We start from the raw sequence: 22,143 nt of genomic DNA, 5'->3' as shown, positions 1-22,143 counted from the left end.
TAGAATGAGAACACAATGTATGTCTACAAATAAAGCGAACGAAAGGTCGCGACTAAGTATGGCCTGCATCATGGTTGTCACCTAACCTATTTGAAAGCAGCACACAAGTTTTGATTTGCAAGTATAGAACATTAACCTGATGCAAATTTTCCTATCTCATGTACTGCATATGAGATTTTGCTTGTTCAGCCTATACAATTTCAAGAACATTGTTGTGCAAACTTGTATTCTTCAAGCTTTAGTATTGTGATCCAAAGTAACTTTTTACATGTGTAAAAAATAAAAGTAACTTTTTACACGTGTAAACAATAACTCATGTTTTTCTTAACACATTTCTACTTTCTTCCATATGCCACAATATTGTTATTTTTCTAAAACACTATCACAGTTCACGAAGCTTACGTTTTTAATCATTCTCCTTACACTGCGAGCGCTCCCTGCAAACTTTTAATTTTTGAAAGAATAAAACGAACACACTCCACCAAGGGATAGAACAGTATGCAAATGCTTATTAGCATCAAAATATATAGAGGTGACAGTACATCAAACGAACATACATGGTGGTTGACTATGAAGTCACACATCAGCACAAGGTAATTTAACTACAGCCAATATCAAAGACTTTATCCCAAATTTTTGATGTCTGCTACACGGATCTGATTCTTCCATTTAGTTCTGTTTAGGCTGTATCCACCGTTAGGTTAACCACTATCAAACTCTTCTTAATTGTATCCAACCAAGTTCTCTTAGTCCAACCTCTTCTAACCAGTGCCCTTTGTGGCCCTCCTTGCATGTGTCCAACTATCTCAACAGGTTTTCTCTCATTTTATCCACAACAGGAGCAACCTCCAAGTACAATCATTTCTTATCCAATCTTCAAGTGTATATCTACAAATCCATCTTAACATACTCATTTCTGCCACATTCACTTTTCTGCACATGTTCCTTATTTGCATCTTGCCTAACATTCTGGTCCATAAAACAGTATTGGTATTTAAAATGTCCTATAGATTTTTCCCTTAAAATTCATAGGTGCACATAGTAACTTGACAAACAAGAACAATATGCAGGCACTAAGCCACGATGACCACTGAGAAAAATTATGCATGGGAACACAAAATATGGTTCAAAATTTTGACAAAGGTTACCTTAGAGAACTCTTCATCAGGGACTTGAAGCTTTTTCTGAATTCGTGTTTTGACCTCAGCCAAAGTCTCACCTTCATGAATGATCAGAAAGAAAGGTTCTCCAAAATTCTGAACTTGCTGATTAAATAAAACACCAGTTTTTAACTTCCATACTATGAAATGTCAAATGTCTGATACTTATCCGTTCAGAATAAACCAAACGTTAAGATCTGAACTTACCATCTGGTTCTGGTTTGGATCTTTCATAAAGTGATAGACATGGATCAAACGGTCATGGGGGCCAAGATTTTTCTCTTCCTCAGGAATCTGTTTCACATGGACAATAAGTTGCAGGTTAATATTTCTCGGGAATCTGTTTCAAATGGAGAATAAGTTGCAGGTTAATATTTATCTCTAAATATACCAATGTATGACCTACATTAAAAATAAAAAGAAGAAAAAGAAATCAAATTAAGGATCACAAAAATAGAAATAAATAGTACCAAATTGGGTACTATAATATGCAAAGACTGTGGAACAGAAAACTCATAATGGTGAACTATAACTTGCCTCCTCTGCGCGTAATGTCCAGTACTGATCATTAATATTTTCTATCTTTTCAGTAGGTGGAAAAATCTGCAAAAAGGAGACATAAGATGATGAAGAAGGAAAGAATAAACTATAAAAATTAACAAGTTACAGAAGACATGATAGTCGGAAGATACGATGAAGCAACACATAAACCTGGGAAACCCAGACGCAAACAAATGTCTTAAAGCTTTGTAAATGTTCATCCTAGATGCTACAAAATACGAAATTAAAAAAAAAAAAAAATGGATGGTTGGCAAAGATCTTCCAGCTTGTAGCAGCAGAGTTACATGAGATACATGCATATATCAAACAACTTCTCAGTCACCAATAGACATGGTTTCAACTCTCAAACAACTTTGTTTAATCAAAATCAAAGAAATCAATATTTAAAGAAACCAGATGAATCTTCCAACTACCTTCACCTTTGGGCTTATTTTGTCATCCGATCCATGAAATCAAGTGGATATACAAACATCAATAATTGTGCCAAAAAACAAAGCATCTTCTAAAGACCAGCAAGACTACCTTATATATTTTATGGTAGAACACCTCAAGCAATCGAAGTTCAGCATTAGGATGAGAAAGCTCAACCTGTTCAGAGTATGAGATGCAAGGTCAGTGGGAAGGCATTTTTTCTTATCTCGTATCTTTTTTTTAATAACAAATTGCAGTTATATGAAAAGAGTTGTAAGAGCAGAATTAACAAGTTATTTTCAAATAGAAAAACATCATAACATATATACAATTGCTAAATTACCTTGGTTTTCAGATCATTGATAACATCACCTACAGTGCTGTTTTTTGGTAATCTGATGCTATGAATTACAATCTGAAAGCATAATACAAGAGTTTTATGCAATCACCAAATCAAACAAAAATAAAAAAGAAGATAGAAATATCTGCCAAACCAACCTCATCCTTTGTAGCATGATGAAATGCAACTTTAAGAGTTTTTAAACATTGCAGCTCTGGCAGAGGAATATCAAGAACTTCATAGTACAGTATATCAGACATCTGCCACAAGAAAGCCAATAAACTCAGCCACAGACTAATGCATTAATTGGGTGTTATTGGCATTATTGCTTCGTATTTGAGCCAAAAGTTGACAACAACCTGATTGTAATGAACTAGCATCTCCGAAAGATGCTCAACACCTCTGTACTTAATGGGTTGGGGTTTAGGCTGCTGAGAGTAGCAGTTATGAGATGTAAGACGAATTTTTGATGCATCATCCAGACCAAGATGACGAGCAACTCTTTCTACAACATCATCATAAGTTTGAAGCTTTGACCTTTAAGGCAGAAGGAAACACGAATAAGTGTAGCCTACTTGGTGCATATTTAAAAATAAAAGAGACTATTATATTTGGAAAACTAACAATTCTAGACAGAAATCATCCTCCTTTGGCTTCTCCAGTGACCGAAAATGAACCACCTACAAAAGCACATAATACAAATAAGAGGTACTCAAAAAGAATAATTAAGGTCGGAAATGATGTAAATCTGAATATTACAAAGAAAATGGTCAAAGCAGAGCATTGTTTTCAACTTTTAATAGTATTGCATGGACAGAGAGGCAACAGGAATCTTGAGATTTTCCTATGTTATAACATAAAATTATAACCATCAATCTTCACTGCAACCTCGGAGTTTTGGTGTGGTGGAAGAGACTTTAATATGGTTTCAAATCACACTAGTCACACATTTAAATCAGATTTAGAGAAACATATATCGCTGCATAAAATAATTTAAGTTCCAACCCATGAGAAGGACACTCCACCTGCAGACAAATGTTAGAATATAAAATTACAACCTCAATTCTCATCAAATATTCAATCATCAATTATGAGAAATTTTGCAAATGAAGTGTTTTACAATGCTGAGAGCATGAGTAATAGCTCAATCACATACTGAGGCATTGCCAAAAAAGGCAGTGATGCAAGTTGTAGGTATGGATAAGCCTACTTGATTCTCTTTTCCATTTTTTTATCTTCCAAAGTTCCGTCAACGATTTTAGCTTGTTTTTCATTGATAATTTGATGTGGGGTCGAGATATTCAATCATAGGGTAAGGACTTTTTTAAGCAGACTAGTTTTCTGTCTGCTGAGATGATACCACCAATTACTTATGCAGAAGGTCAGAGAAAATTTGTCTTAGCTTGATTCCAAGATCTGTTGACTAGAAACATAAGAAATTGAACAAGTGGAAAGGTAAACAGTAAGCTCTAGAATTTATACATGTTGGATATCGGTTAGAAAGTAAGCCTCAAACTAGAGAAGGTTTATAAGAATAAGAGACTGCAGAGCATGAAACATGACAGATACATGAGACTGGGTATCCCCATGGTTCAGAATATACATGGTTCACATGAACCCCAAACAGAACCATTCCTATTAACTAATGATATCTCATCCTACATCAAATATGAATTAACAAAGCCAGCTGCACAAACTATTCAAAGGCAATGATAACAGTTAGGAACCAAGATGATACAGAAGCGTTAACTTTTGAATATTCAGAGTCATAGCCAACTGGAAACCGGTTAAATTGAGTTCAACCTGACAAGACAATGTAATAAAGACCATAGATCAAAACAAGGAGTTGGAAAGAACTTCCATGCAACTGTTTTGTGATTAACTGGAAAGAATGTAGTCCAGACAGAAACAGGCTTAACTTGGTCCACAAGTTCAATTCAGACCCGAATGAACGATTGGGATTTTGACTGATTGCAGGTTTATGCCAAATATACGGAAACAGAATCATGCGATCAGATTCATTCTTGAGTTGGTATCAGATGAAAGTTTCATGGGCTATAGAGTATCCATTCCCAAGCTTTCGCTTGTTTGATTTCTAAGGAGCTTTGGTCTTGACTTATCAAATGTTGAGATTGACTATTCTGTTTATACTTGCACAGCATGTTTGAAGCCTCACATGTTTCAATCCTAATAATCAGATTGTAGCAGAACTGTTAAAGTTACCAGGAAACAGACATAAAAATGTAGTCATCATCCTGAATTTTTATATAGGAGATGTACAGCCTTATTATTATAAATGTTCTTAGTCGTTTTGCATGGAATATAAAACGTATCCTCAAGAGAGGAGCATGCTATTATGGATAAGAAAACAAATGTGATCTGTATGCCATGGCAGATATGCAACGAAAAGACTGTAGTACTGTACTATGATAGCAGAAGCAGGCAAATAGGAAATATCTACCTAAATAGAATGAATGCATTTAATCAGCTAATTGTACTGCCTACATTACATACCTGTCGATTATGGACATACTCCAAGAATGAAGGAACATCTGGATAACGGTATCGGTCATCACTTTCTAAGGGTGGGGATTTCTGATAACAAATAATATCACCATCTTCAAGCTGTAAAGACTAACAGGGTCAGGCAGTGATAAGATAACTAATTTGCTAGTAATATCCTTTGCTGGTAAGTTTAGTGTTATAGGACCTGGCTAGAACGGAAAGTAAGTTTCTTGTCAATATGCTCACACATAACAGTAGGCTCAAATTTTATTTCCTGGGCATCATCAAAAACAAAAGGAGAGGTTAATACCTAAAAAAAGCATCAGGAGTAGACAAATTAGACTTGAATAAAGCTATGTAAAATTAAGGGAAACAACTCTCAACTAACCTCATATAATTCAATTTCTTCATTTGGTGGAAAACCAGCCATTTCATTCAACTTCGTTAAAATTTCTGCTGGCTTTCCTAGTCCTTTCACAAAGAGTCTACCAACATATCTGAAACCATTAAAAAAGAAGAAAGAAATATAACAGTCAGCTGTCATGCAAAGATAAAAACAATCAACAGACAGGAAACTATATTACCGTAGCTCTTCCTTTTCTGGATCATAAAGCTTGAAAAATAGTAGTATATCTTCCTTCGTCTTGTCCGGTGGAGGAATTGGACGTAAATCCTGAGCAACCAAACACATTGCAACATCAATTAATCATCTGACAGCATATCTAAGACACTAAATAAAACAATAGATAAAAGAGGGGGATGGCAAACATTTAGGTAAAACATGTCAGAGAAACAATCATTACCACTCCAAGCTCTATTTCCAAGAAGAGTTTAAGTTCTGCATTGTGTGCCTTGTTTGATACCTCCCTCAACTGTCCAACCTAGATGGCAATAATCAACTTTATGACATCACACCAAAAATCATCAGATGTTTAAATAATATAACACAGTAGCTTGCAGATATCTAGCTATACATGAATGAGAAATCATGAAAATAAAATATAGAAAAAACAGTAACATAATATAATTTCTCTGATCGTGTCATAAAATGCACATGTGCAATATCTCTCATTCCCATGTAGAGCTATAGAGCTCTGCTTTCACATAGGAGGCCAAACAACAAATGCTAGCTAATATACAAAAGTTCCTGTATGCAGAAAAGAACTTTGAATATGAAGAAAAAGGCCTCAACATAATACAAGGAAGACATGAGAACAAGCTTCTCATGGGCATCAATAAATAATTAGCAGACTGAGAAAGAGACAAAATTATAATAAAAAAATGAACTATGGAAAAAATGCATGCCACCTGTGATATTTAAGAGAAAAGTAGTAGTATGGACTAGTCCTCTGTTTTAACCATATTTTACCATTATCCATATGAAATCTATGTAATAATTCATTAGAATTGCCAGTTCTCCTTCCTTACTTCGGAATCCGATGCATAACAGTCACCTCCCAAGAAACTGGCCGACACTCACAAGTGAACATTGTAAATGTAATATGTTCTTCAAGAAAAATAAAGATGGTGTCTAAAGAGGAGGAAAACCAAAACAGTTACTATTAACAAGTATTCTATGCATGTGGTCTAAAGGGAAAATTAGAGTACTACTGTGAAAATGTCAATGCAAACATGCTAACAATAAAAGAAAAGCAACAGTTAGAGGTGTGATCAACAAAAAAAATTATCTTCTGACAGATCACACGTGCAACAATTAATGTCATCAATATAATTATAGAACAAGTGTAGGTAATACATGCCCGAAGCATGCATGTCTATAAACTGCTAATAGATACAGTTGTCATAATGTCAATAATGATGGCCATGTCACCAGGGGCCATGGAAAACAATTTAATCAGGCAAATGAATTCCTATCTCTATCTGTTCACAAGGGGTTGACATAGAGTTGAAGTGTTGAACCATGCACAACATCCCTGCAATCCCTTCTCCTCAGATATTGTCCTATTAAAGCAAAGCTTATTGTAGTATATGTCAGCTGCTAATAAATCTGTGGGAATTCACTTACAGATTGTGCTTCTTCCAGAGGAGTCAATGGCCTATTAGGCCTGTACGTGTGGTTTTGTCTCTTGGCCCACAGCCAAAATCGCTGAAATTGTACAGGTATACCAACTTCTTTGGCCACTTCCTCCTGCATAATAGATCAATGTTAACTAACTGATTGTCACAAGGCAGTTGTAAAGCTGAATGACCTTAAATGAAGCTGAGCTAGAGCATAGCAACATAACCAATCAGGCTAAACAAATTAAGATTATTAAAATATTTAGACAGGTAAATAGTTAAATGTAGCTATGCAGAAAAGTCGTAAAGCAACTAGTAAGGCATGATGATCCAAGTACAACAAAAGAAATAGTTGAATAGATGTTTACAACTTTTTCAGCCATCATATCCATCAAATAGAGCAAATTTCATGCATATACTTTTGTGCTGCAAAATATTTGTTGTGCGAAAAAAGTTTCATTCTTTATAAAAATTCACAATTGAGATGAAAAACTATATTGGTTAAGAATTTACTAAATTCTAGAATGTGCCAAGCTCAAAAAGACCTGGCTCCATCACTAAGGATATAGAAACAAATATTTATCTTCCACTTAAAATTCATATGGCCTTTGACGTTCTAAACTATCCCCATTCCTTCATCTAATCTTGAAAAACCAAAAATGACACATAAATCAAGTGGCTAAAAAAAGGACAATCATTTTCAAATCTGTCAGATCTATGGTTTGACATTCAGAATCCATATTGTGATCAAAATAACTCATTAAATTTCAGCATTGCTTTTCATGCACACTTAATACAGAAATCATCATGATTCCAAAATTTGTTCAGAGGCATTCAAAAAAATTAGACAAAGATGAATAAACTGGACCTGTAATTAATACTTGGATTGGGTGAAAAAAATATTGTACTTCAAAATCCTTCCTGAAGAGCCAAATCTATCTCTACCTACTTTTTGTCAATTTATGGTTCACTTGGAGAACAATAAAAGCACTTCCAACCTGAGCTAAATACAAAAAAATAACTGACAACAACGGATGCAAGATTTTAGCCTCTTATGGTGATATTCAGTAACCAAAACATCATCTGAATTGTGGTAATCAGAGTAGAAATGAGAATAAATAAACTCATATTGTTCGACGTAATCTTAGCTAAAAGCATTACCTTGAATTGGCTGAAAGGCATCTGCTTCTGAATACGAAAGCTGCGAACCTTGTCATGGTCCACTAGGTCAAAGTATATATCACGCCCTATTTGTTCAGCCAAATCTTCATTTCGTGCAACCTTGATACATCCAGAACAACTTAGCCAAAAAAATATTCAAGACAAGCATAAATCACAATTCAATAGAATAAATCACGTGAAACCTTTATTATGGTATATAGATGAGCCTCAGCCTTCTCTTTCTTTTTGTGTTCTTTTTCCTCTTGCTCCTTTTTCAACCGTATCTGGTCAAAGATTAAAAAATGTTGAATGTCCTAGACTTTTCAATTCTGAAATCACACCACCAACCAATTGCAATGAGTATCTTACTCTAAGGTGCTCAGCAATATCCTTCTCATCCACATTACATATTATTTTATCCTTATCACTCTCACGAATATACACAAGCATGTATGCATTTGAATACTTCGTAAATTTGAATGGAGTGTTATTATATCCAGGATTTGTTTGTGGCAACTGTTGAACACAAACAAGTAGATGTCAAGATCCAACACCGAGGAAAAAAACATAAAATTAATTAATTGAGATGTTTGACATAGCAAGATTGATTACCTCTTCCTCACCACCATATTGCTCTTCCAGTGCTCTCTTTATATCTTCTTTTGTTACTCGCTCATCATCAAACTTGAACCTTTAAAGTAAAGTGTTGTCAATTGCTATCCATATTTCAAAGAGAAATTCAGAATAGCACAAAACTATAAGACTAATGCAAGCAGCCACCTTGTTTCCACAGTCCAACAATGTCTCTAACTCACCAAGTTAGAAGATAGAAGCATAACAGAGTGCATAAAAAGAAGGCATAAATGTACAAATTCAAGTACATCTAATAACATAACACACACACACACACACAAAGGATGCTCCAGCAAATGATAATTTGTGAAATAGCAAAATAAAAGATTTTTTTGGAGCTTTTAGTTAGCAAGACAGAATTTATGGCACATTTGGCAATGCCTTTAAATGAAAATGATCTATTTGGTGAAGTACTTACAAAAATACTCAACAAATTGCATGTATTATTATTCAGAAAGTCTAATGTATGGATTCGTTAGAGAATATCCATTCGTAATTCCATGTCCTACAATTGAGAATCAACAAGACGAGATCAGGAACTTTGTAGATGAAGGGAAATAGGAACTAGCTTAATCCGCAAAGTTAAGAGGGTTTTCAAAATTTTCTTCTGGTCTAGATAAAACTACTCAGAATCAATTGGCAAGAGGTCAATGATTATGGGAGTTGTTTAAACAACCCCAGTTAGACCCTATTCCACTGAGAGTGCTAATGGATACTTGATCAGTTACAAATCAAACAGGTAAAGAACATTTTCATTCAAGCTAGATACCTACTTAAAGAAATTAACCTTAATTCCAAGAAATTTTATATCCTGCCAAGACATTCACCAAGCAAGCAGAAACCTTTTCAGAACAAGCTATCGAGGAACAGATCAAACTATTTCTACTTGAGGAACAGGCATATATTTATCACTATAATTATATTCTTAAGTACAAGAGCTTATCATTGTGAACTATCTGAATTTATCACTATAATTGTATTCTTATATGAGTTATAGTAACAAACTATATTCAGATTTGAATAATTCCAAAAATCTTGATATCGTCATTTTCAAAAATGGCAAAACTGCTTCCAGGCAACACATTGGTGTGCAAACTTCTGTGTATGTTAAGCACAAGGGAGAATGGACGAACAAGTAGGTTGCAAAAACAATGCTCTTTGGCTCGGTTCGTCCTTCGTTTCATAATAAGCTCCTAAGAAATGGTATGCAACAAACAATTTCCATGAAAAGAATTTAATTTGTTTCAAATCTATGAAACTGTTTTCTTTAAACATGCCAAAGTGAACCTTAACAACCTTGTCAACCTACTTAAACTTACGGCCATGTGGCCAGCCCAATGGAATAAAGCATAGACAAGTATAAGTAAGTATGCTACTTACCACTGATCTGAGAGAGTAGGACGGATATATGCATAATAGTGTCCCCCATGAACTCCACCACTATGAACAAGAACACTGCATTACACAAAGAAATTATAATAAGTACTCTTAATAAAAGGAAGACAAAATAACATCACATGTGTATAACCACGCGATGAGTGCCCGAGGCCACATGAACTAGCCACTAATAGTTGCTAATTTGCTATAAATTTCAAAACCCTATCATCTAAGTAAAGTGACTCATCATAATCCTTTTTAGCATCATATCTTGGTCATTTAACTACAACAAGCTAATTGCAGTATGTTGAAATTACTAACATAAGATAGTGCACAGCTAAAATATATGAACCCAGAAGGTATTACATTTGCTCTCAAAAATCAAAACTTGGCCATTGAATAACAAGAAAATGACAATTTTGACGCTAAAGGAGACAAAATTAAAATAAAAGACTGAATACAGAAGATTATGAATCTGATGCCCTTGCATAACCTCACAATCTTCATTTTGATACTACCACAACAATCACAAGCAAGACAAAGATACTAGAACATGTTTATGCACCTACACGCCTAGCAAGACCATACATGCTCATTGATCCATTTGCATATATGTGTGTGTGTGTGGATAGGCACAAAGAAATTTAGAGAATTTCCCCCTTGTTCATTAAAGATTCTCTTGTCCAGCTAATGTGTTTCCTTGTACGAGGAAAATATGGTTTGTCGCAATATTAATAAAGCTTAAAAATGAAACAACCCCAATATGTGGTCTAACTAAGTACCAATGAGCTGACAAAGCATGCGGCATAACATAACACATCATCTTATGTGTTTCTTCCCAACCAAATATTCCAATACACGGAAATGAAGCAGCACCATGTACCAACCTACACGAACTAGCAGGACATCACAAATGAACACAATCATATACAATAAACTTACTTGGACACAGCGCTCTAAACTTTTACACGCACAACTATGCAAATAGAAAAACATTGGAGAGGACTCAAATTAGCATCATCCCATCAGCTCATGACTGGACCAAAGTTGTACAAAGTTATACTTGCTGTTTATTTAGTATCAGACAGTCTGAGGAAATATAGCGAAAGATGCACAAATTTGAAAATTACGCTTTCAGGCAGATGCTGTGAGGTAACTTACAGCTCAACAATTTCCAAAGGAGTATATGCACAGATGGAGTACCAGAACAGACACGATGATGACCAACTTGGAGAAATGAACAACAGAAAAGAAGCAGTACTGCAATGCATAATCTTTGCATGGCAACTAATTTACGCCCTGTTCTGCTTCTATGGTTTAGCATGTAGTATAATATCAAAGTAGCAGTAACACAATGTTTGACTTGCCAAAAACGGATAAACAAGTAAAACTAGAAACTTGATTTCAGCGGCCAAATCAAGTGATCCTCCATAGAATGTTACCTGTGAAGAGTATAAAGATTGCGGACTGATCTGTCAGCATCTGGAGAAAGATATTTTCCATTATCTCTGTCAAGGTCAAGTTGCAATGGGAACTCATAACGGTCATTTATCTGCATCAAGATATATAAAATACATATATGTGTATCAAAAATTTCAAATTTAGATCAATTAAATTAAATGCCTCTTCACAGTCAACCAAATCAGAACTAAGTTCATCTCCCGAAAAGACAATACAATCTGAACGGCTAATTCCTATTTAGTTTGAGGTGTCTAGTCCAGCCTTACAGGGATTAAGAAAACCTGATGACCACCTAAAAAGAAAAGGAATCGCCTGCACCCACCAGTGATATAAGAAAATAAAATAGTGCCAAAACAACCAAATTTTTTAGATTCTAATTGAGCCACTACTAACAATCCAGCACTGCTGAGATGAAAGCCATGATGACAAAAGGAACTAGGCATTTAAATATCCAACTATTGAAACCAATACATTATACTAAATTATACCGCATAGTTTAGCAGATTTGAGCTATTAGAAACAATGCAACAGTCGAGCCGTGAGCAAGAATAATTACTTGGTAAAGATGCTAAAAATGTACTAGTACTCAATTAAAAATTCTGGAAATCTTAGGGCAAGCAATTGCATAAGAAATATCAAATTCTTGACAATTTGATGCAATGAACTTTTCCAAATTCCATTTGATACACTTAACATATAAAGAAAATGCGGATGCATTGCCTCGTCGCTACGTATTTCCATCAGTAAGTAGTAGATACTTAGTTCTTCTACCCCCTATCGGAAGACTGGCCTCGACGAACTCAACTAGCTTAACCAAGTTTCAGTATATGAGCTCATCACTTGCCACAAAAGCCAGACCAAAGTATTTACACAATGGTACATTAGAAAGAATATCCAATAACTTTGAATACCTCTATGCAGAAAATTAGAAAGACAAAGGACAATTTTCCTGCTCTGTCATTCTGAATTTATCTTTCACCAACCATAAGCAAATTAGGCCAACTTAGTTCTTATTTATTACAAACGAGAAGTAAGCAAAAAAAAAATGAAACATATAATATACAATCATAAACGTACTAGCAGCTAGTCATATTGAACCAACCTTAACCATTGTATCTCGCATGAAATCATATTCAAAACGTTTCAACTGAAGTTGCAGAACAGGCGGGAAGTCAATAAATAGAACACCTTTCTTAGCATCCTGAAATTAAATTAGGATAAGAGAATAAGCAGAAAATATATCGATTAAAGCAATATGGCAACAGACACTTAAAGAACATATAGGAGTATAGGACAATATGCACTATCTACTTGATCATAATGCAGAGAATATGCCAAACAACTACGTTCAAACTAGATGGTTACACACCTGACAGGCTTATAGCCAGATGACAGATCAATATGGAAAATAAAATATCTTTGAACTTACATGAGACAACATCAAATATCTTTGAACTTACATTTTTAAGCCTATATGAGCACATAACTAGTTATTAGAAAATTACTAATATTTGAAGCTTTGAACAAGCACAATATACAATGCCGGTTCAGCTGAAAACTACATCATGCAGACTAATGATAAGTGTATTAAAAGCAAGTAACAGTCAAACAATTTTGGCAGGCAGACTCCATAAACCCCTAAGGGCATTAGCATGAAGTTTAAAATATAAAAGCTGTTCCAACTTAAACTCAAGATTGTATACAGGCTACATTAATATTCAACTTTTAATGTTCATATTATCTGGATATAAATACTTGCACTATCACTTGTCTATCACATGGTAGGAGGCTGCTTAACCATTCCTAACCTAAAAACCATGGATCTATACAAGCTATAACCTAAACAATTAGATCCGGCCAAGGTCCCACAGCTCCATTTCAATTTCTGTCCCAGCTTAAGACTCCGTTAAACAGATTCACTAGTTTCAAAGGTTTTCTTTAGAGTTTTTGTCTCAGTTCGAGCATATAAAAATATGTAGGTAACACTGTAAGTGTCCATACCAATATACTACCTTTGATTATTTGTGTGTTCAGTGCCTCATAGAAATATCATAAACATGTAAGTAAGTGGATGTTAAATCAAGAGAAGTAAACTTATAGTACTCAAACCAATTAACCCAATATTTAATTGGATTAACACTACTAAGATAAAGGCAAGCTAAAATTATAATCAGAGGTTAAGTAAGAAGTATCAAATTACATAGATTACAATGTATGGATTTAGTTTAGAATGACGATAGAAGTCCTTAGAAGAGAGTCGTGTTCAACTAGGAGTTTAGGTTCCCTCAGTTTGAATTTCTTAAGTAGGCTTAAGTTTCACTGGGAACCTGGGAAAAAAATGGAACAAGAGCAGAGCAGTTAATGCAAATGTGTACCAAAGAACCCTAGCAAGACAAAAGCTATTCTGACCAGTCCTCTCCAAAACCAAGAGGAAACCATCAGCAAAAACTGATGTGACCTTGTTCTCTACAGCAAACATATAAGCCAGCAAAAGAAAACATGGTGATCAATATGTTAAAGTTCCAGTTTCAAACCAAACTAGGGAGGAAGAAGAGGACAAAGGAAGGGAAGAAGACAAACGTAAGAAACAAAAAGTAAGAAAAACACAAGTAGAAAGAGAACAGATGAAAACAAATATTAAAGAAAAATAAAATGTATACATTAGCAAAAAGAGATATGAGGTCTATAGCTATTAAAGGACTGATAAAAATTGACGGGCTTGCTAGAGCATTATCAAAAAGAGACTTTTTTGCTACATCATGGACTGCATCCGCTGGTAACCCAATTATAAAGGGAAGCAGCTAGAGCTAATGTTTCTCGAAGATGATGTTCACAGAACCGAGACTTCAAATTTTGAAAAGACAAAAAAGGGGGAAGAAGGCTTTATTTCGGTTTCGATTAAAATATCACAATTTAGCTTCTGAAGATTAAACACTTAGCTACTAATCTACATAGAAGGCTTCATTTAGATTTTGATTAAAGATGTCACAGTTTATCTTCTGAAACTTATAACCAGTAAGCTACCAATCTACATAGCACATATCTAGTTGTACTTAATGCTAATAATACCAAACTATATACTAAACAGTTAAACAAAAAGGAGACTAAACAGAAAACCTCTGGAAATATGGATTTATTACCCTAGGAACAGAGCCCATAATGCAGACTTTTTTTTAGTCACTGGGTAAACAACACAAATGCATGAATAATAATCTTAGCAAAACTCCCAAGAGCTAAGGAAGCAAAGCATCCCTATGATAGCAAAATTGGTTTTTAATCTCAAATGAGTTCAGATATGGTTTTATGACTTGGGGGCCCAAAGTTCTAGAGAGTATCTATGTGCAATGTTTGACATTCATGATTGCTTGCAATAATTTCAATAAGGATTAGTATATAATAACAAACGCAGAAAAATTAATCAACTAAAAAATTATGATGAAATAGCTATTGTAGGTTAAATATTAAGAAAAAGAAGAAAAGGATTGTTTTCTAAATGCTATTTCCATCAGTTGACATCAAGATAGCCATTAGAAGCAAAACAAACAAAACAGTGTTAAAACTATTATATGCATTAGAAGAACTTCAATCATTTCGATTTGTTTGAGGAGATAAAAAGAAAGGTAAGATCTATCCCTAAATATTAATCTGAAAAATACGCGAATCTCAATGACCAAGAGTTACCAATATAACCAAGAATTAACAATTGACACGAGAAGGGACCGCGGAATACCTGAAGTAGAAATATTTTTTTCTATGAATTTGTTCATTCAATTCAGTTCAAATAAGTCGTATCTTGTTCAAGCCAATCAATAGAGCTGGGGTTATAGTTGAAGCAGCCAATAGAAAACCAAAATAACTAGTTATAGTAGGCATGAAAGAGCTAAATTAGATATCTTCTTTTGCTACATATGTTGATAAAACACTTACCTAAGTTTCAATTTTTTCGTTGATCAATTTTACAAGGCGATAGAGAAGCAAGCAATACAAAATCAATACATCATCAAAAAAAATTCAAAGCCAGCAATCCTAAAGTTCCTAAGTAACTCCAACCAATAAGTGATGTATAGAGCCATGTCCCACATTACATTAGTTTATCCCCTAATGTGAATCATTCATGGAAAATATACCCTTTTCGAATGCATCAGTTTTTCCTTACCCATATGAACTGCTTATCTTTCTCAGTCCATGAACTTCAACGGAAGCTATAGGAAGGGCCCTCAAGCTAAGTTATCCAGAGTAAAGACATCACTACAAGGGGACTGTGTAACATTTTTCACTTAACAAGGTAACTACTAACCTGTAAACCATACTGTTCTGCATGATACTTGTTATCCGCTTCAAGCCGTTCAACTTCAACATACTTATCAAATGAAGCATAAACATCCTTACAACCTTTAACATCAAGTTGAAGGTCTACAAGAGATATAATCAACCATTTAGTACAAAATTAGAATAATATAATAATACAGGAGTTCAATGGAAAATTGTGATATATCATCATATAATTTACATACCATAGAATGACTCCTTCCTCCTAGATTTGTAGTCAACATTAATACACTCGATGTAGTTCATATGGTGACCTTCAAATAATTGTTGTATTGTGCCCTCGACAACAGTTCCCTTAGAAAAATGTACAATTCAAGAACTTGCAGTTCACAAACAAACACTAATGCAAAACTTATGCAAATACCAAACCTTCATCTTATCCTCCAACTTCTCACAAAGCACCCTGTTAAGCTCTTGCACATCATGCTGCATAAATGAATCATATGTGTCCCATCCAAAAGACTTTGTCAGCTCTTTAGTAGCGACACTGCTATCACTATACTGAAGTTTATAAAACAAGCTCTGCAGAGCCAAAGGAATGCTTCCAGATGGCATATCATTCTCAGTTGTAGGCATATGGTACACAGCCTGAAATATGCAACCAACAGATAATTATCTATGAAGCGTATTATAACAAATACAGCAAGCCAAAAGAATCCAAACCGCTAAGGGGTTCATGCCTTCCTGAAATAGGGAATATGGTACAAAAACTGAAGGAGGGAGTTCATATAACATGTAGCTCCTTGATTCTTCAGACCAACATAACCCGTCTCCTTTTTAGAATCATAAGTCCAGTAATCAACTACCCTACGGATGGTAACTTCAGCTTCAACAACACAAGTGTCATTCACAAGATATCCCCTACTTGGGTCATAAAGCTCAGATAGAGGCATAAATGAAGTGAAACCCCAGTCACTTTCCCGGGCATTAAATTGGTGTTGCGTGTCTACAAAAGCAAGACAATAGAAGTTACATTTCCAACAAATAAATTTCTTTCAAAGTGATGGATGGAAGAAAAGACATATTTCAATCAAGAAATACGAATCCACCAATCAACAGAGAGGTCACCACATTATGTTCCATGCCTCCAGTACATGAAGTTAAATGGGTTATAACTAACGAAAAAAACAAGAAATACATTAAAAGTCACTCTAAGGACAAGTAACAGCAAGAAAGTCAGGCTCAATGCGTTCGGAAGTCATAAAATCAAGGAATATTTAGCAAACTATAGAAATCTGGGTCCACATCCATCTATGCAAACTAACATCTTATTTCACAAAGGAACAAGATTGTTGAATGGAAAGCATTAAATCTGAACCAATGTTGCATCAAGAAAATATGTGAAAGAATATTATCAATCTCAAAATCACTAACACTGCTGTCTATAGACCCTTCTGAATTATAAATTTGCCTTAAGTTGATTCTAAAAACATATAGCATTCTGTTTTTTCTAAGATAATATATTATACATGTAGACGGTGTGTGGCCTGCACTAGTTCACAACAAAAGAGCTATTGTTGTAATATGGTTGGTTCAGACATTGTTCTAGATCAGCATTAAGTCTCATTTTTGGTATTATTTGTTGATTACTGTCAGAAAATACAGGGTATACAATCAAATTTACTGATTACAGTCATTTTGTTAGAAACATAGTCCCAAAGTTCATAATGCTGTTTAAGAAGAACATGGACACAAAGAACGCATTCAAACATATGTCAGTAACTAGTAGGAAAGATTAAAATAAACATCAAAAATTTACATGCATGGTATTTGAAAACCCGAGTGCCATGTCAGTTATAGCAGAAACAACATTTCAACACTTAAAAGTTTCAAAAGGACTAGACTGACATTAACACCAGAACATCTAAAAGATGCCCAATCCCATATTCAATGCTTCCTAGGAAGTGGCGGGTATGCCCGTATAATGTAATAGGTAGGTAATGTATGGTAGGTACTAGGTGCCTAGGTGGTAGTTGTATGTTTCCTCAATGCAGAATTATCATTGGAATGTGAAAATTTATTGAAAACATAAATCATGTTCCATTAGTTCCCAGCGCTTTCAAGTTCAACAAAAAAATCCATAAATTACTCAGGATGACAGAAGGTCTGTACCACACATCAAGGCCAAAAGTATACAATAACTCGAATAACTCTGCTAGTAAAATATAGGCAGTATCAAAGTTATACCTTTTCTTACAGTGTACTTGCCATGCATTTGATTGACAACAGATAGGCTGAACTGGGCGTATCTACTCCAGCCATAAGGCAAGCTCGCCGAATCAGCGACATCCAGGTACATGGACAAGTGGTCCACATTATTTCCTTTGGGGAAAACTAGCACCCGCCTGTTAAAGCCAAAAGAAATGAGAGTAGGCACTAAAGCCATCTACTTGTCTTCACCCATTGCCATAAACAAATAGCAAGAGATTAGTGTACCATTTGTAACCTCCTACAGTAAAAACATCTGAATAACACTTCTTAGTGTTCAATCTTGAGAAAGTATCAATAGTCCACGTGAATTTCCCTGTGGGCGGATCTTCTACTTGTTGATTCTCCCCAGTAGTAGTCGCAGGCTCGGCAGCTTGAGCAACTAAAATAGCAAAAAAAAATGTACAAGAAAAAAAATCACTCGTTCAGAAGCTCCCAACTGACTAAACTGCAAATAAACTACTCCCAAAAAAAAATTACGCAAAATTCACAGCAACAAATGGATTTAGGAAGTAGCAAAAAAATAAATTGGATCAAAATTTCATCAAATCAAGAACATTAACTTTATTACCTTCCATCGGCTGAGGACCTTCAGCGTATTCCGAGTTCGGGACCAGCATCTCATCGTCCACCTGCTGCAAAATAACAACGAAGCCAATAACCAAAGCTCAGATCCAACAAAGCCGCACCAAAATATCCAATCCAAAACCCTAGGGATCGAACTCGAAGCCAATGAGCCCCTATAGTTCCCTAATCAAGGATCCCCAAACCCTAGGAACCTCCCAAAACAGCACAATCGATACAAAAACAAAGAGATCAGCAGATGAAAACTATCTAGGGTTTAGAATCGAGAGAGGACGACGTACGTCGACAGGGGGAGGGGTCACCATAGTCATTGATTTGGGCGGCGCGGTGGGGAGGACGGTGGCGGTGTGGAGGAGCGGATCCGAGGGGCGGAGGGAGGCAGCCGGCCGGAAGGAGCCGCGAATCGAGACGGCGGAAGGACGGGAACCGGCGGCGGGAGCTCTTTCTACCCTTTCGATTTCTCAGCTGCGAGAGAGGCGACGCCCACCGAAACGAAGAAAAGATGGCGAGAGAAAAGACCCGGGTTTTTATTTTGTAGAGGGGTAGTTCGGTAAATTTGGGCCGGGGCAAAATAAATTGGGTTTGCATTATATTTGGAATGGTGACACGAGGCAGATAAATATACCCGGGTGTGGGAAATTCACCTCCTGTATAAGGATTGGACATCATGTTCACCGTACGGTCCCATCACGTGGCAGTATCCATTGGGCTAATGGCTAACTATCATGAAACCCTCATTAAATTTAAACCAGTACAAATTAGCTCTTCGATTTTTTCGAAATATCAGAAACCCCCTGAAATTAGGGATTAATAGAAAACCTCATTTTTAACTTTAAGATTTAGTCAGAAACACTCTAACGATGTTAACCATAATTTTTTCACTAGCAAAATTATTCTCCTTTTAACTTTCTAATTTTTTTGAAAGATGTGGGGTGCATCTAACTCACAAACAACTCACTAGGAGGCTAGATTTGGATCATGGTCAAGGCCCCTCGCTTGATCTAGCTAATTAATTATAGTCAAAAGAAACAAACTATAACCGTAAGAATATTTGATTTCGTCAAAATGTTTGGGGGGGGGGGGGGGGGGCGGGAGGGCTTATAGGTTTCTCGCTTCCTCGCTTTTCTCTACCAACATTGGTTCTCTATCGTAAGAAAGTGGAACACACGAAAGATTATAAAGGGGTTGGAGAGATGACATAAGTAGGTTTATTCTCTCCTAGTGCGACTGGCTTTGGTTTTCATGAAATTTTGGAAACTTCTCTTCTTCTCCTAAAAACCTGGACCAACTCATTTGCTCTCTTTTCCTATCTAGTGGTAATGCAAGAGAGGGGAATATCTCTTGTTTATTTGTTTGTAAACCATTCTATTTTTTAATCAGGAGTTGATGTGACGACCAAACTTTAAATGGATATTTAATGGCACTTATCCTTCATGTGCGAAGTGGCCTTGGTGGTTGCTTAAGCATAGCACAAAAAAAGAAGATGCCCAAGCAATTGTGTCAATGCTCAAACATTGCATTTTGGTCATCATGCATTGATTCTTAGAGGATGAGGTTGGGAAACTTACACCAAGAATAGGGACAAATTTTCAAAACCGACCCCTTTGGGTTTTTAATTGCAAAAACGACCGGTTTTGAAAATATTTACAAAAACCGACCTGTTTTTAGCCAGGGGCTGAAAACAGGTCAGTTATTTTAATTTTTTTTGGGAAACTCCCGTGAAGTTTGGGAAATTTTTTTTTAAAAACCGACCCAGTTTCAACCAACTGGGTCGGTTTTTATAAATAAGATTGAAATTGGTCGTTTTTTGCAATTAAAAACCCAAAGAGGTCGATTTTGAAAATTTGTCCCCAAGAATAGCGTCAACACCGTGAATTTGAAGAAGATGAGTTCAAACCAAATGAGTAAAGACATAGAAAATGAACCTAAGTGAGATTTGGTTGAGGATGCGTTTTGATGCAGTTTTAACAAAAAAAAATTGAACAGTTATGTAGACATAAGCTACCAAAGTTAAATGGTGTACTGGAGCTTTAAAGCACAAAACAAAATATGGACAAATTTTCAAAACAAACTCTTTTTGCAAATTTATTCCCAAAAAACAACTCATTTCTCTCTTATTTGTAAAAACCGACCTGGTTTCAGCCTCAGCGCTGAAACCAGGTCGTTTTTTACAAAAAAAGTTTCGAAATTTTAGCAGTTTTTAATTAAGCTACTAAACTTCACGGGGGTTTAACTCCCGTGAAGTTTCACAGTTCAAAAAATTTGTTTTTGAACTAAGATACTTCATAGGAGTTCAACTCCCGTGAAGTTTAGCAGCTTAATTAAAAACTGCTAAACTTACCCGTGAAGTTTCGAAACTTTTTTTTGTAAAAACTGACCTGGTTTCAGCGCTGAGGCTGAAACCAGGTCGGCTTTTACAAATAAAAATTAAAGGGGTCGTTTTTTGGGAATAAAATCGCAAAATGGATTGTTTTGAAAATTTATCCAACAAAATATCTTTCGAGTACCAAATAAAAAAAGGTAATATATAAGGTATCTAAGAAAAAATGACCCTAAATATTTGTTTTTAGAGTTTTTTTTATATTGGTTCCTTTTGATAATTTGAAATTAGTCCATCAAGCAATGAAAAAATTGCTATTAATTTCCTAAACCACATGAGTTCTTTTCGATATGTCCCTCTAGTTAAGAACATGTAGATTTTATGGGAATATTCTATTAAAGCTAACCTTAAATGCTGAACTCCCAATTAAACCCATCTCCTTTTATCAAGTTCAATCTAAACCCACTTAGCCAAATTCAAACCTATTAAGCATAATAAATCCAAACCTAGGAACACCATTTGTTTTAATATATCAATCATTCTCCACCAACTCATTTCTAATTCTGTAAGTTATTTGGTCACACTTTGTATAAAATGATAAAGCCAAAAACTCTAAAACATATTTCTATATCTCCTAGCCAAATGTTAGGGTTATGTTTTTGACTTCTAGGGAAATGACGTAGGAAGTAAGTACCACATCTTCATATTCGTCTCTAATTCATTCACCAAATCAAATATTATTGATAACGTTCATGCCCTCAATGTCTCCTATAAATTCTGATTTGAATTGCCGTAGTAATTTAGGACGTTCACTCAGGGAGGTTAGATCCCCCCACCCTTGAGAAAACTAGCAAAAAGATAATATTATAATCGAGCATGTAGGGTTAACTCCTAACTTGACCATGGTTAAGAAATTTGGAAAAAGCCACACATAAGGGTCTATTTGTAAGAGCCCATGCGGTCTGAGGTACCCAATCGCAATATCCATAATGCGAGGTACTATTTATAAATATTGATGAAAAAGGGGCCAACAACCTTTTCCGTTGCCGCCGGGCTCTCCTCCACTTTGACCC

The 22,143-nt window shown here is 35.4% G+C and overlaps 1 protein-coding gene across 1 annotated transcript in view; it reads right to left on the bottom strand.

Annotated features, from left to right (window-relative positions):
- LOC109841290 (ubiquitin carboxyl-terminal hydrolase 12-like) overlaps positions 1–19,080 on the bottom strand; it is a 20,504-nt gene extending 1,424 nt beyond the window's left edge. Inside the window, exons 1-29 of the mRNA XM_020410246.1 lie at positions 19,032–19,080; positions 18,737–18,800; positions 18,394–18,547; positions 18,145–18,302; positions 16,638–16,903; positions 16,327–16,545; positions 16,143–16,251; positions 15,926–16,041; positions 12,731–12,829; positions 11,610–11,719; positions 10,171–10,245; positions 8,770–8,848; positions 8,527–8,673; positions 8,361–8,441; positions 8,158–8,277; positions 7,004–7,126; positions 5,781–5,858; positions 5,562–5,650; positions 5,366–5,474; positions 5,183–5,251; positions 4,987–5,097; positions 3,097–3,152; positions 2,832–3,009; positions 2,631–2,732; positions 2,476–2,547; positions 2,244–2,309; positions 1,698–1,763; positions 1,368–1,454; positions 1,149–1,265 (exon numbers count right to left, since the gene is read on the bottom strand). Coding sequence (XP_020265835.1) covers positions 1,149–1,265; positions 1,368–1,454; positions 1,698–1,763; positions 2,244–2,309; positions 2,476–2,547; positions 2,631–2,732; positions 2,832–3,009; positions 3,097–3,152; positions 4,987–5,097; positions 5,183–5,251; positions 5,366–5,474; positions 5,562–5,650; positions 5,781–5,858; positions 7,004–7,126; positions 8,158–8,277; positions 8,361–8,441; positions 8,527–8,673; positions 8,770–8,848; positions 10,171–10,245; positions 11,610–11,719; positions 12,731–12,829; positions 15,926–16,041; positions 16,143–16,251; positions 16,327–16,545; positions 16,638–16,903; positions 18,145–18,302; positions 18,394–18,547; positions 18,737–18,800; positions 19,032–19,061 — 3,150 coding nt within the window. The 5' untranslated portion in view covers positions 19,062–19,080. The remainder of the gene's footprint in view (positions 1–1,148; positions 1,266–1,367; positions 1,455–1,697; positions 1,764–2,243; positions 2,310–2,475; positions 2,548–2,630; positions 2,733–2,831; positions 3,010–3,096; positions 3,153–4,986; positions 5,098–5,182; positions 5,252–5,365; positions 5,475–5,561; positions 5,651–5,780; positions 5,859–7,003; positions 7,127–8,157; positions 8,278–8,360; positions 8,442–8,526; positions 8,674–8,769; positions 8,849–10,170; positions 10,246–11,609; positions 11,720–12,730; positions 12,830–15,925; positions 16,042–16,142; positions 16,252–16,326; positions 16,546–16,637; positions 16,904–18,144; positions 18,303–18,393; positions 18,548–18,736; positions 18,801–19,031) is intronic.

This window comes from Asparagus officinalis, chromosome 1 (assembly GCF_001876935.1).
Source record: "Asparagus officinalis chromosome 1, Aspof.V1, whole genome shotgun sequence".
Taxonomy (NCBI): Eukaryota; Viridiplantae; Streptophyta; class Magnoliopsida; order Asparagales; family Asparagaceae; genus Asparagus; species Asparagus officinalis.
The sequence above is the reverse complement of the archived record's forward strand: the minus strand, read 5'-3'. Positions and strand labels throughout refer to the sequence as shown.